Here is a 15760-nt window from a genome sequence, read left to right as displayed (position 1 = left end):
CGAATCACGGCGTCGATGAAGTATATATAAACTTCCTGGAAGAAATCTACAGGGGATCAACTGCTACTATAGTGCTTCATAAAGAAAGCAACAGAATACCAATCAAGAAGGGTGTAAGGCAGGGGGACACAATCTCTCCAATGCTATCGACCGCGTGCTTACAGGAGGTTTTCAGAAGCCTAGAATGGGAACAGTTAGGGATAACAGTTAATGGACAGGAACTTAGTATCCTGCGTTTCGCCGATGACATTGCATTGCTGAGTAACTCAGGGGACGAATTTCAACTCATGATTACGGAGTTAGACAAGGAGAGCAGAAAGGTGGGTCTTAAAATGAATCTGCAGAAAACGAAAGTAATGTACAACAACCTCGGAAAAGAGCAGCGCTTCGAGATAGGTAATAGTGCACTTCAAGTTGTAAAAGACTATGTCTACTTAGGGCAGGTAATAACCGCGGAGCCGAACCACGAGATTGAAGTAACTAGAAGAATAAGAATGGGGTGGAGCACATTTGGCAAGCACTCTCAAATTATGACAGGTAGATTGCCGCTATCCCTCAAGAGGAAAGTATATAACAGCTGTATCTTGCCGGTACTTAGCTACGGAGCAGAAACCTGGAGACTTACAAAGAGGGTTCAGCTTAAATTGAGGACGATGCAGCGAGCAATGGAAAGAAAAATGGTAGGTGTAACCTTAAGAGACAAGAAGAGAGCAGAGTGGATCAGGAAACAAACGGGGGTTAAGGATATCATAGCTGAAATCAAGAAGAAGAAATGAACATGGGCCGGGCATGTGGCGCGTATACAGGATAACCGCTGGTCGTTAATGGTAACTAACTGGATTTCAAGAGAAGACAAGCGGGTTAGGGGAGACATAAGGTTAGGTGGGCAGATGAGATTAAGAAGTTTGCGGGTGTAAATTGGCAGCAGCAAACACAAAACCGGGTTAACTGGCTGAACATGGGAGAGGCGTTTGTCCTGCAGAGGACGTAGTCAGGCTGATGATGATGATGATGATGAATTCTCAGCATGAATGATCCCTTCATTTTATTTATTTCTGAATCTGTGAAGCTGCTTTTAAAATGAATTATTCAAATGCTATTTGTGTTCGTCAATGTAGATGCCATCCTCTGGTTCTTTTTTTCTCATAACCTTATATAAGTACTCCAGTACGTCCAGCCACAGTTGTTCCAACAGCAGCACCAATAGTACGATTCTCGTGGTTTCGTAAGTGGCGCATCAGCATTCGGTGTCGTGACTGGCGCCGTCCCTCAGTTTTAACGATCTGCATCGAATAGTTGTGCTATGAAGAAAGTAAAAGAATTATATTCAGATAAACAAATTGATGGGACATTACAAAACAAAATTGCTTGCATTCAATTTTTTACACTCCTGGAGAACAATTTACCTAGGTTTTGCATAATTTGCGTTCGTCATTATTTTTCGTTTTTCTTTTGATCAGACATTAAGCCTTTATTCATTGGTGAAAATTTCTAAATATGTGCGTTTAACCAATGTGCTTTGTAAAGGCAAAAAAAGGTAAGATAACCTACGCACGCGCTTTTTGTGCGCGAGCCCTATCTTTTCTGTGTCCCTGTCACTTTGTAGCTGAATTGTTCACAAGGAATTTGTTCCAACTAGCCCCCCTATCCTGGTATTTGTACTCAAAATCTTTCTATGTGACCCGGACAGCCAACAAAAAAGAAGGGGGGGGGATGGAGACTGCCGTTATAATAGTCACTGTGTCGGTTAAATTCTGCTGTTCTTTAGAATGCTCGCTGCGCTCCTTATGATATGAGCGTTGATGACTCGAAAGCGAAACCCTTGCTTACTGCACTCAATGTAAATCTCACCCTCTCCCCCTCCTACTCCAACCTGACATGGCCTCGCTCTACGCCTGCGGGACCAAAAGCACTGCAAGCTTCTGTACCTCTCCTCGTTTCGCGCAGGTGCCGCGTAATAACGTGACCTCACGTAGTGTGATGTCTTTGTGAAGCCAAAGTGACGTCATGAGGACATCAGAAACTGGCACCCTGTGACGTTTTGATGACGTCATATGGTAGCATCTTCACGTGATGATTTTTTTACATCATTCGTGCTGAGGCAGCCAACACCAATGGCCTATTTTCGTGTTTTATAGAGCATCTAAATAATGCTTTCCCATTAGATAACAGATACAAATATATAGATACATACTCTCAAGGGACGCAGCTGGCAGTTCCGGCAATTGAGTGTTTCGTGCACGTGGGTGACGTGCTTGAGAAAACCTAGGTGGTCTGCCTGCAAAAGAACGCACGCCGTCATACTAATTTACCCACAGCACTACAAGATAAGAGATTGCAATAATGGTCAAAACATAGAAGCGAAGATGATACATACGTCGAACTGTACTAGAGGATTCACGAATTGCTGGCTCTCCGTACGTCAGTACATTATGGAAATAAGAGTCGTGCATACGGGACCATCCTGCAAAAGAAGATTGAGAGATATTGGTACCTCAAGACGAATCGTAATTATCATAAGACATGAATGACGTCTAAATAGCAAAGAGAAAAAAAACAAGGGTACGTACTACGACGTAGCGCATCACGTTTACGACCTCCCTCACCATCACGGATTAGGGGAGCGCGATTTCCAAAAGATTGTCCTGAAAGTGAAGCAGTGAAACCATCATGCGTTGAGTGTACCACCAGAATATATGAGCATACGGAAATTCACATACCGGGAAGTGGAGCAGAAGGCACCTGGGATACTTGTGTCGCTCTATGGAAGTGGCGAGTCTCGGGAGATACAAGAAAGCCTTGCATGGGATTATCTGTGAGACATTTGCAGTTTAACGCTGGCAGCCGAGATAGCTGCGACCAAATAATAACTGACGAAATGAATGCAAATGAGGATACGTACAAAGACTCGCAGGAGGTGGTCCTAGTAAACCCACCACAAGTGGAGGTGGACGTGCAAACATAGGATGATATTGTGAATGCAGAAGTGGTACATCTGCAACGTAGTGTTTCAGATTAACGAGGGTCTCGAGCTGGCAGACTTGGTGCCATGAGCTTTATACGAGGGACTCTTGGTCAGCTGCCAGTTCGTAATAGGTTCACGTGCTACGTGGCGCCCAACAGGTTCACAAAGAGTGTGCCACACTCACCACCATGGCTACAGGTAGCGCTGGCTGACACTCCTACGTGTAATTCAGATATAAACCCAATAAAGTGGCTGAGGGGATGGCCGCCGCAGTAGCTCAGTGGCAGATCATCAAACCCATTATTGGAAGGTCGCAGGTTCAGCTCCTGTCCCAGCAAGTTATCTTTTCACCCAGTTTTCTTGCTTCACGTTTACATTTCAATTAGGTCTAATAACTTCTCCAATACTTTCATTGGCATTATTGTGTCAAAACACAGAAAAACGAGCCCTTAAGTATGGACTTTCTCCTCTAACTATAAACTATATATATATATATATATATATATATATATATATATATATATATATATATATATATATATATATATATATATATATATATATATATATATATATATATATATATATATATATATATTATGAGACCACGTCCGGTACGGCAGCAACCAGGTTATCCTTTTTTAATCCAGGCGCACGAGCCAGAGAGTCAGCCCGCGTGACATACGATGATGATCACTACAATGGTTTGGTCATGCAGATGAAGATGAAGTACATAGTAAGCGCTCACACTATTTTCCCCCCTTGGCGAAAGAGGGCAGCAAGTTAGAAAGGGTTGGGACGCCGAATATATCGTTTCAGTCGAGAGACGTGGGCGATCTCGGTGTGGCGGCGACGACGATCAGAAGCCGCGTTGACAGGAGCGACGCGATAGTTGACTTCAGATGTTCGTTCCAGGACGGTGTATGGACCGAGATACCGGTGAAGGAATTTTTCGCAGAGCCCAGGTACACGAACAGGTGTCCACAAAAGGACTTCGTTGCCTGGGCGGAACACAACAACTCGACGCGTGGCATCAATGTCGATTTTTCTCTTGTCCTGAATGGTAGCAGTGTTCGCGCGGGCGATTTCACGGCAGCGGGCGACGCGAGCGGCGAACTCTTCCGGGAGAGATGAAGATGGATTGGAAGATGTGGACAAAAAGGTGGTGTCCAGAACAAAAGTCGGTACACGGCCATACACGAGAAAAAAAGGGCTGAAATTCGTTGTACGCTGTATGGCAGTGCTATATGCGAACGTGACAAAAGGAAGTATTGTGTCCCAGTTTTTGTGATCTGGTTGCACGTACATAGAGATCATGTCGGACAAAGTTCGGTGAAAACGCTCAGTCAGACCATTAGTTTCTGGGTGATACGCTGATGTGGTCTTGTGGATGGTGTTAGAGGCCTTTAAGACTTCAGCAAGGACATGTGAAAGAAATGTCTTGCCACGGTCACTAAGGAGCACACGCGGTGCGCCATGTCGTAAAATAATGGCGCGAAGGAAAAAATCGGCTACTTCAGAGGTAGCACCAGATGAAAGAGCTGCCGTCTCCGCGTAGCGAGTAAGGTGGTCTACGGCAGTAACAATCCAGCGGTGACCGGCTGGCGTAAGCGGAAGAGGTCCGTATAAGTCTATGCCCACAAATTCAAAGGGAGTGGACGGGCACGGCAGTGGTTGCAGTGGTCCCGCGGGAAGAGACGTGGTACGTTTTCGGTGCTGGCATGACGCGCAGGAAGCGACGTACTTGGCGACAGAAGTGGAGAGGCCAGGCCAAAAGCAGCGAGTCCTGAGGCGGTCGTAGGTCTTGTGGAACCCTAAGTGGCCAGCTGTCGCATCGTCATGAAACGCTTGTAGAACTTCCAGACGAAGTGAGTGAGGAATGACGGGAACCCATTGGTTACCGAGAGGATGGTAAATTTGCCGACATAATGTTCCCTCTTGAAGCTTGAAACGGGCAAGTTGTCGTCTTAGGCGGCTGTTTGGAGCATGCGATAAGCCAGTGAGCCGATCGATGATTGTGCGGCAGTAGGTATCGGCATGTTGGAGCGAGGCGAGATCTGTGGACGAAAGAAGGTCCGCCGAGGCAACTAACTGTTTCGAAGGAGCAGGAAATGCATCTTCCGGTGGCATACACTTTGAAAATGACGAAGCAGATGAACCAGTGACGACACAAAGCGGTGCTTCTTCGGTAATGCTGGCAACAGTGGTCCCCTCAGGCAAAAGAAGTGGTTCTGGCGTCGTGTTGCAGGCCGTGATGCTTGCATAACCACGGGAGAACCGCACTAAACAAGATGCGATGGTGATCCCTCGAAAAATGCAGCGTTGGCAAGGAGCAACCAAACCGTCACCATCTAGAATGTCACGTGACTTGATCGTAAGGACACGTTCTCGTCCGGGAGGCAGGAGGAAATCCGCAGCTGTCACAAGGTTGGGCGACGAAAGGTCGGCAGCAGAAGAAAGCTCAGTGTCCGTAATACGAATGAGGGGCCGACCACACGAAATTACAGCAGACGCCGCTGACAAGAAGTCCCAGCCTAAGATTATCTGATGAGCGCACGAAGACAGCACAGCCAATTGTATGTGATGACGGATTCCATTGATGTGAATACGAGCAGTGCACAACCCGGTCGGGCGAATTGGACTGTCATTAGCACCGCATAACATGGGACCGGCATAAGGAGTTTGCACTTTACGCAGGCGAAAACACAATTCACGATCAATTACCGAAATGGCGGCTCCAGTGTCTATAAGGGCGTCAACAAAAACACCTTCCACAGAAACAGGCAGTAAATTAGCTGGACGAGACGGAGGAGTTGTAGCGTTCCGACGACAAGCAGTTTCCCCTCCAAAAACTGCACCTTCTAGTTTTCCGAGTCCCGAGAGATCGGAGCGGGACGCAAGGGTGATGACGTACGCCGAAACGGTGACGGAGAACGGCGGCGAGATGAACGAGAAGGATGAGGCCCAGCATGAGACCGTGGAGGGGAGGGCGACTGACGGAAGGTGGATGGATACGGTGCGGGATCGTATTCATCGGGTCTCGGGGAAAAGTCTCTCTCGTAAGCTGAGTAACCACGTCGTTCATCCTGCTGACGGCGGCGGCAGAAACGGGATATATGACCCCTTATGCCACAGTAGAAGCAGATGGGGCGGGGAGGACGCCATGTAGAATAGTGGCGTGGCCTTGGCGCTTGCGTTGTCATCGCAGCCACATGGTCGCGTCCGACGTCCGCAGGCACGGTTGGAACTGGTGCAGGGACCCGCGATGCAACTTCTGCGTACGAAGGCACTGGGAAGCGCACAGGAGACGGGGCATGTGCAGCGCTTGTCATTGATGCCAGTTCGTCCTTGATTATCTCTCGCAAGTTGGGAGGAGGTGTGTGGACAGACGCAACGGTAGGGTTGCCTGGAATAAGGCCGTGAAGTTCTTCTCTGACAATTGTGCGGATAAGGGCCCGCAATTCATGCTCTTTGGTAAAGCGAGCGTCGCAGGAGGCGTGTGGAAGGCGCATGGAATGAAGCGCGTCCAGGCGTTGGCATGTAGTGATGACGTCCCGGACGGTAGTCGGGTTCTGAATCACGAGAGCATTGAAGGCCACAGAGTTGATGCCTTTCAGTAGATGTCGGACGCGATCGGCCTCCGTCATGCCATTTTGTGCTCGGCGACAGAGAGCCAGAATATCTTCAATGTAGGACGTATACGAATCGTCGTCCCCTTGAATGCGGGTTGCGAGCTTCTGTTTCGCTACTACAGAACATCCTGCAGACGTGCCAAATACCTGACGGAGATGCCCCGTGAAGGCCGACCAATTGGAAAAGTCGCTCTCGTGGTTGTAATACCAGGTTTTAGCGACGCCATCGAGGTAAAAAGGAACGTAGCGCAGTTTGTGCGCCTCGTCCCAGTAATTACAAACGCTGGTTCGATCATAACTGTCGAGCCATTCTTCGACGTCTTCGTTGCGAAGGCCGGAAAATACCGGAGGGTCTCGATGAGAGGTACTCACGGTGTAGTGAAGCCTAAGTGGCTGAGAAGGAGCGGTTGCAGCAGTGGGCGGGTTGGGTTCTGCCATTGCTGTTGCTTGAGGGCACAACCGTCGACCAGACCGGAGCTCCAGGGGTGACGGGTAGAGCAGGAGGACGTGGGAACCAAAGCACGCTCCACCACTTATGAGACCACGTCCGGTACGGCAGCAACCAGGTTATCCTTTTTTAATCCAGGCGCACGAGCCAGAGAGTCAGCCCGCGTGACATACGATGATGATCACTACAATGGTTTGGTCATGCAGATGAAGATGAAGTACATAGTAAGCGCTCACAATATATATATATATATATATATATATATATATATATATATATATATATATATATATATATAGTAAACGTATATTTGCGGATATTTACGATGTTTACACGCGACGACAATGGCTGGCTGGCACATTGGTGGGCTGGGACCAGTTTTGTTTTGTTTTGATTTGTTTCCCTGGGAGGTTGGCTCATACCCACTCAGGGGGATTGGCCAAGAAAGTGTAGTGCAGTTTTTCTGTAATCATTTAACTATGTGTAATTAATTGGTATTATAATAAGACTAATGTAAAAATAAAAACAACATAAAAAGAGCAAACGAAAAAAAAAATCAAGTTGAGCAATTTTGAGATTTGAGGTGTTATGTTTACCACTCAGATGCGTTTACTTCACTCTGCCCTTGGGAGTAATAAATAATTTTTTTTTGTTTTTGATTGAAGATCACAAAGGTATACGCTTGGTTGCCTGAATATAATCGCAAACGTCATTGAAAGCATCCCTGTGGCAATGTCCCAAAGCTGAGGCGCCAAAGCTTAGCGCCGTTTCCGCCGTCAATGTAAGGCCTATTTTCCGAAATGGCATAACCAGTAACCTCTTTCTAAGTATATCGTAGCGGCGACAATACAAAAAATAATGATCTAGTGATTCCATTTCTCCGCAGAATGCGCAGAGGGGTGATGTTGTCTGACCAGCTCTGTGTAGATATAGGTTTAGTGGGGGGACACGACATCGAAATTTAGTGATTAAGACTTCGATCTTTCTGGACTGACTCCAGTGGGGTTGCCATGGAAACATGAGGTGGTTATAGTCTGTCCATGTAATTACTTTTTCTATCGTATCAGTGGAGATTGCTGATTTTCGATATCTTATAGCCGTGATATATTCTACATCTGGCAGTATGGACAAAACTGGCCCATCAAGCGCGGCTCGTGCTAAGGAATCGGCCAATTCATTTAATCTTAATCCACAGTGACCCGGAACCCATAATAATCTCAGGAGTCTCAACTGCGGCGGTACCAATGTTTTGAATGTGCTTAGAATTCGAGAGTTCTCTGAAGCTGTCAGAGCTGCACAAACTGAAAGAGAATCCGTCATTATTACTGCATTGTTTTGATTTGATGGAAGTTTTCGAAGAGCTAAAATAATCGCCAAGAGCTCCGCTTCAAAAACTGGAGTAAAATCAGGCAGTCTCACTGAAAAGGACCAGTCAAGCAAATCAGAGGCAATGCCTACACTTGCCTTTTGATTATTTACGGAAGCATCTGTGGCTATTATATTTTTAGTTTTTGCATGCTCCAAGTAATCTAATAATATGCTATTTAAAAATTTGAGGGATTGTAATTTGGCGTTTTGCGGGAATATATCATCATACTCAATAATAACATGACAATTCGAGTCATTAGTCTCAATTACATTTCTAATGTTCACATTTATACTTTGTAGATTTTTTTGTACAAACATTATTTGAGGTGTGTGAAACCGTGGCCAATGAGCAAGAAAGAAGGCGTCTGGGTTTGCGATAAAAGCATATTGAGATCTTCTTGCCGGTAAGCTATAAAATTTTAAAAATGCTTGTACGGTCAAAATTTGAAATCGACAAAGCAGTGTAGGCAGGCGCGCTTCCTGGTACAGTACGTTGATCGCCACAAATCTAGGGAGTCCCAGACACATTCGCAGTGCTTCTCGCTCCAAGACAACTAGAGGTTTCGTTTTATAAGCAGGGCCACCCGAGAATAATATGCAGCCGAATTCCATGATGGGGCGCATGTACATCTTGTACAACGTTATCAAGGTGTGCCTCCGTAACCCATATTTCCGGTTACTTAGCTTGTGTAGTAAGCCTGAAGCCCGCTGTGCTTTGGTAGTTATATACTCTATGTGTGGACTCCAGTTAAGTTTGTCATTATAAATGATTCCCAAATATTTTATAGAGTCTACTTGCTGGATGGGTTCCTGTTTATATAGAATTGAAATTGAAATTGGTTCTGCAAGCGGAAACGCCATGAGCGCGCTTTTGTTGACATTTAACGATAACGAAATCGACTGCAACCAAATTTCCAACATGTTAATATATCTTTGTAATTTAAGTTGTAAGGAGTAAATACCACAGTCAGCAGCAAAGAGTGCGATGTCATCAGCATAAATGTAGACAGTAACTTCTTGATCTGTTGGAATTGTGCTCATTAAAGCATTAAATAATATTGGAGATAAGACTGCTCCTTGGGGAACTCCGCGCGTTTGTTTAAATCTAGATGAGGAACATCCATCCTTGACGCAGTAGAATTCTCTTGATTTTAAGAATTCTGCCACCCACTCAATAAAATATTGTGGGAAGTTCAATCTCTCTAGCGTATTTAACAATATGAAGTGCTCCACACTGTCATACGCCTTGGCTATGTCAAGCGTTACTGAAGCAGCGTATTGCCTTCTTTTACGCGCGAGCTGTATTCGGCTCTCTAAATCAGCATGGGCACACCAAATTGAGAAATCACTATGAAAGCCGATTTGGTTCGGTTTTATTACTAAATTTTCTGCCATCCAGATACTTACTCGGCTATGTAGGACCCTTTCTACTAGTTTGACCATGTTAGATGTTAAAGAGATTGGTCTGATATTATCGACTGTTAATCCTCCACCCGGCTTTTTTAGTATAGGAATCACCTTTGCTATCCTCCAATCCTGTGGCACCCATGAGTTTTTTAAGGAGTAGTTAATAACATTGGCGACGTCTCGAGGCGATAAATTGAACAGAATTTTAATCATGGGTACTGTGATTCCATCTGGGCCAGGAGATGCACAGGGTAAATGTTTAATCACGTTGGATACTTCAGTCTGTGTCACTTCTTCAAAGTCAGACTTTGTCGTAGACTTGTGCCAGTTGTTTGGCACTACTGAAGTGAATCTGCTTTTTAGACCTTTACCGATAGCCTCTAATGTTGTGGTCATTTCTTGTGCCGACAGATTATCACTAGCTACATTAACTGGTGATGGCAAGATTTTCCGAGCTCTCATATATCGGAACAGTGCTTTCATATGTTTAGGCTTCGACAGGTATTCATAATGTCTTCTGTCATAATCTTGTTTAGCCTGAGCTACCGTTCTTTTAAAGCCCGCAGCAATGAATTTATAATCGGCCCAGTTTTGTGGGGATTGATTATGTAAGAGCTGCTTCCAAGCTGCCTGACGTCGTCGGTGCTCTCTTGTACATTCATCATTCCACCAACGGCTATATACTCTTTTTGTGGATTCAACAGTAAATTCGGCTCTTTTGTAGGATCGTTTAATGACTGCGTTTATTTTCAGTGCTTTTTTATTTCAAATTTCAAAACTTATCGGTAAGTGGTCACTGTTGGTGCCACAGTCCAGCGCTTTCCAAGAAGAAGTACTAATGGCTGAACTGACAAAACTTAAATCTAAGGCCGACCTGGAGTGATTACGAATAAATGTGGGGGTTCTGACGTTGAGGCACGTGAGGTCATTGGCCATTGTCCACTCCCACAAGCGTTTCCCACTAAGATCAGTTCTAAAACCCCAACTCGTGTGTTGGGAATTAAAGTCTCCAACTAAAACTTTGTCTTTGCACCACGATTTTGTAGCTAGATCCAAACTTCGTGTGTCTTGAACTCCATTCGGAAAATACATATTAACTAAAGTGAAAGGAGTGCAGTTGGGCAGTGTAATGTCTACTGCCAAAATTTCGCATTCTGGCGACATATGTTTGTATGAGCATTTGACTTTCATACTAATTCTATTACTAATAAAGAGAGCTAGACCCCCACCTCTCGATGGACGGTCTAATCGAAAAGATTGGAAGTTATTTAAATGGAACAAATTTTGTACAGATAGCCATGTCTCTTGTAATGCTATAATATCAGGAGCGAATTTAGAAGTCAAGTATACCAAATCCGTAGATGCAGAATGGATTGATCGGCAATTCCAATGGAGAATCTTAAGCGACCCTATGGTTTCGAAAGAGCTGCTTCCGCTATAGCTTTCTCTAGAATGCTTTCTTTCAAGAAATCCCTCTTTGAAAGGCTCTCCTTTTCTTTCAGATACTTTTTGTTCTTTGTTTGTTTCGGTGAGTTAGTTTTCCTTGACACAGGGGATCTAGATCTCTTCAGGGACCTAGGGTCCAAATCCATGTCATCGGAATCTATTGTATATGCAGCTTTGTCTTCCCTTACACTCTGTATATCTACTGCAGAGGGTGCTGTAGACGTAGAATACGATGGTGCGGTTTCGAATTCCTCATTTTGGCTGTGGACGCCTATTGCAGAGGCTCCTGCGGGCTGATAATACGATGGCGCAGTTTCAGATTCGCCGTCAGCTATTGGTCGTGAACTCTCAACATGTTGGGATACTAGGCCTGACTCTCCCGCTGTACCAAATATGCGAGTCATCTGGTTAGCCAAAACCAGATGGGACCAGTCTCTATCCACTTCGTAGTCTTTTCTTCCAGACAGAGACCCTCTACCGCTTTATGCCCCAATCCCACTACTGCCTTGTGGCACTACCCCGCGGCGTTAAAGCGCCGACGCGGCGCTCGTCACGAAAGCGGAGTGTTGGGCGGCACATAAGACTTCAGTCTTACGACGTGCACAACAGTAGATGGTGGTCGCGTTGAGTGCGCTTCATCGACTACTCGCTGTATCTCGTAGGTGAGGTTTGTGACCTTGAGTAGGACTTTGTATGGTAAGTCATAGTGAAATGAGAGTTTTTCGGAGAAGCTGATGTGACGACATTGGGTCCACAAGAGTACTAGAGAACCAGGTGCATAAGAAACTTCAAGGTGGTGACGATCGTTCCGAGCCTTTTGAGAGGCTTGAAAAAGTATGAGTCGTTCTCGTGCAATCTGTCGTGCTACGTCGGTTCATCCTATGGCATCGCAGACGTAGGTGACAAGGGAGCTTGAACCAGCGGGAAGGAGTGTATGAAGAGGCTCAGAGGGTTCACATTCATAAATAAGGTAGAATGGGGAATAGCCTGAGGTGTGATTTCTGGACGAGTTGTAAGCGAAGGTGACGTAGGGTAACGTTGCGTCCCAGTCACGGTGGTCTGGAGAAACGTACATGGACAACATGTCAGTGATTGTGCAATTCAGGCGCTCTGTAAGTCCATTAGTTTTTGGATGGTATGCCGTTGTGAACTTGTGGTTCGTCGAACAGGAACTTACAATATCCTGGGTGACACGAGATAAATAGTATCGGCCTTGGTCAGTAGTGAGACGCCGAGGAGCAGCGTCATGCAAAATGATGTCGTGCAGTAGAAAGTCGGCGACATGGGTAGCGCAGCTGGTTGGGAGAGCGCGGGTGATCGCGTAACGTGTCGTGTAGTCGGTCGCCACGGCAACCCATTTGTTCCCGAATGCAGAAGTGGGAAATAGCCTGAGAAGGTTGAGCCCTACGCGGTAGAAAGATTCAGCAAGGATGTCAATACGGTGAAAGAGGCCAGCTGGAAGCAACATTGGTCGTTTTCGACCTTCACAGAGGTCGCAGCTAGCGACATACTTTTGCACAGAGTGACATAGGCGTGGCCAGAAAAAACGGCGCCGGACGCAATCTTAAGTGCGGGTGACTCCCAGGTAACAAGCGGCAGGTTCATCGTGAAGCTGTCGGAGAACATCTACACGCAAATGGGAAGGCACGACGAGAAGGCGGTCAGGACTATTAGGGCGCATGTTGTGGTGGTAGAGAACCCCTTCATGAAGGAAATACAAGTTCAGAGAAGTGCGTGGAGTAGCGGAACTCAGGCTTTCTATAATGGGAAGTAAATCCGGGTTACGGCGTTGCTCACAAGCGATATCAAGAAAGTCTGATATTGATAAGACGCAAGCCTCAGCAGCTTTCTCTGTGGCGTCTCGCGGATCCACTGGATACCGTGACAGGCAGTCGGTGTCCTGATGGAGGTGACCAGATTTATACACGACCAAGAAGGTGTATTCTTGGATGCGGAGAGACCAATGACCGAGACGTCCCGTGGGATCCTTGAGTGACGAAAGCCAGCAGAGCGCATGATGATCACTTACAATAGTAAAACTGCGGCCAGACAGAATATGGGTGAAATTTAGCGACAGCCCAAACAAGAGCAAAACACTCTCTTTCGGTGGTGGAATAGTTCTTCTCGACAGGGACAAAAGGCGGCTGGCGTAGGCGATGACGCTGTCACGTCCATGTGGACGCTGAGCTAAAACAGCACCAATTTCGTGGCCACTCGCGTCAGTTCGAACTTCTGTTGGTGCAGTCTGATCGAAGTGGGCTAATATTGGAGTAGTCGTGGGGACTGCAATGAGCGCCTAAAACGCAGCACTTTGAGGCGAATTCCAAGTAAGTGGGACGTCTTTTTTAAGAAGCTCGGTGAGAGGCCGCGCAATATCGGCGAAATTCCGTATAAAGCGGCGGAAATGAGAGCACAAACCAAGGAAGCTCCGGACATCCTGAGCAGAAGAGGGTATGGGAAATTGAGTCACTGCGTTAATTTAGTCCCGATTGGGCTGTGCCCCCGATGCGTTAACGAGGTGACCAAAAACAGTTATTTCACGACGGCCGAAACGGCATTTGTAGGAGTTCAGCTGGAGACCAGCGTGGTGGAATATTAGAATACTGGACAGTCACTCAAGATGGCTCGCAAACGTCGGTGGAAAAACAAATATATCATCTAAGTAGGACAAGAACGTAGACCATTGGAAGCCGCGCAGAAAGGAATCCATCATGCACTCAAAATAGCCGGCGCATTGCAAAGCCCAAACAGCATTACTTTATATTGATATAACCCATCTGCGGTAACAAATGCTGTTTTTTCTCGGTCCCGTGGATCAACAGCGATCTGCCAATAAGCAGATTGAAGGTCAATGGACAAAAAAAAAACTTTGCGTCATGAAGGCAGTCAAGAGCGTCATCTATTCTTGGTAGGGGTAAACGTCCTTCTTGGTGACCTTGTGGAGATGTCTAAAGTCGACGCAAAACTGCCATGTGTTGTTCTACTGCTTGACAAGCACGACCGCGAACGCCCATAGACTAGATGAGTGTTCGGCGACACCTTTGGCGAGCATTTTCTCGACCTCTTGCTGGATAACAGAGCGTTCGGCAGCGGAGACATGGTAAGGGCGGCGATGAATTGGGTCGGCATCGCCGGTGTTGATGTGATGGGTCACAACTGATGTCTGGCCTAAAGGTTAGGTTTGGTCAATTTGGTTTTTATGGCGCACAAGCAGCTAAGTCTATGCTGCGCAAGACACAAGACTTTCAGGGATGGACACAGAAAAGATGAAATTCTAAAGCTTATTTAACAGATTACATTCTTTCAGAAAGTTCAGCACGTCAGACAGAGGTACTAGAGGGTCATCTCCTAGGAAGAAAGCAGGGTGTAAAGGTACGTGTTGTTTGTATAGCTTGCTGAAATTTTTTTGTCTGTGTTTCAATGGTAGGACATGTGATTAGGATGTGCATAACTGTTAATGCTTCTTGGCATTTTTCACATGTTGGTTGTTCTTCCTTTGCGAGTAAGAAGTTGTGTGTCAAGTGTGTGTGTCCGATGCGAAGTCGGCATAATACAACTTCAATAAACCGTTGTAGGTGACCACAGGTCTTCCATTCCCCGAGTGTGGGTTTCACCAGGTGGACCTTATTGTTCGTGCAGGTGTCTCATTGTTGAGGCCATTTTGCTAGTAGAGCCAGGCGAATCGTTCTCTGGATATATTGAAGAGGAATCTTCACTTGTGTTACTGTTTTATGGGCTGTCTGGGAGGCATACTTATCTGCTTTTTCGTTTCCGGGTATCCCAACATGACTTGGAACCCAGCAGAGACGGATGGAGGCTGCCTGGCTGTTTAAGTATACCATGTTTAAAATGTCGCCCACTATTGGCTCACATTCGGATTTTATATGTAGTGCTTTTAGTGCGCTTAGTGATTGCTTTCTGATTGCTTTGTATTTTTCAGCGATAACTTTCCAAACTGCTTCACTCAAGGCATAAGCTTCAGCTGAAAAAATGAAAAAACTACGAGGTACTTTCACAGAAATTGCGCGTTTCGTCGTCGCGATCCCAATAACCACGTGCTTTTCTGTTTTTGAGCAATCTGTGTAAAATTATTTGTAATCCCTATATTCGTGATGAAGTGTATAAAATTCTTGGATTATGTGTTCTGGTGGGGTGCTTTTTTTTATTAAAACGACTTAATGAAAATTTGCATAGCTACGACAGGTCGAACCATGGCAGCAGTCTTGGTAGTTTAAAAGCGACATCTAGTAATCCATTAGGGATGAGATAAAAGCGGCAGTATTCCTCGAAACGTAGGAGAAGTGGTTTGATTAGGTTCGGTTTATTGAGTTAGTGTAAGCGTGGGTCACACTTCGCGGCAATTGAGTAGCAGGTGCGTTCAGGTGACGACCTTATTCTTAAAACATATGACAAGGTTAGTAATGCTCTTTAATCACATAGAGGGGGCTCATTGCATTCTACGTATAGACTTTGCACAGGTGATGTTCTGTAAAC

At 45.8% G+C, this 15760-nt stretch overlaps 1 protein-coding gene across 2 annotated transcripts in view; it reads right to left on the bottom strand.

Moving 5' to 3' along the window:
• Positions 1 to 1030: 1030 nt before the first annotated feature.
• The window catches only part of LOC142803872 (uncharacterized), a 40107-nt gene continuing 25377 nt past the window's right edge, over positions 1031 to 15760 (bottom strand). Inside the window, exons 2-7 of one of the 2 annotated variants that reach the window (XM_075890133.1) lie at positions 2903 to 2995; positions 2721 to 2813; positions 2571 to 2645; positions 2378 to 2464; positions 2195 to 2278; positions 1041 to 1301 (exon numbers count right to left, since the gene is read on the bottom strand). In XM_075890133.1, coding sequence (XP_075746248.1) covers positions 1276 to 1301; positions 2195 to 2278; positions 2378 to 2464; positions 2571 to 2645; positions 2721 to 2813; positions 2903 to 2995 — 458 coding nt within the window. In that variant the 3' untranslated portion in view covers positions 1041 to 1275. Of the gene's footprint in view, positions 1302 to 2194; positions 2279 to 2377; positions 2465 to 2570; positions 2646 to 2720; positions 2814 to 2902; positions 2996 to 15760 lie in introns of both variants that reach the window. The other variant, XM_075890134.1, reaches the window with a different exon arrangement.

The sequence above is a fragment of the Rhipicephalus microplus genome, chromosome 3 (assembly GCF_043290135.1).
Source record: "Rhipicephalus microplus isolate Deutch F79 chromosome 3, USDA_Rmic, whole genome shotgun sequence".
In the NCBI taxonomy this organism is placed as follows: Eukaryota; Metazoa; Arthropoda; class Arachnida; order Ixodida; family Ixodidae; genus Rhipicephalus; species Rhipicephalus microplus.
The sequence above is the reverse complement of the archived record's forward strand: the minus strand, read 5'-3'. Positions and strand labels throughout refer to the sequence as shown.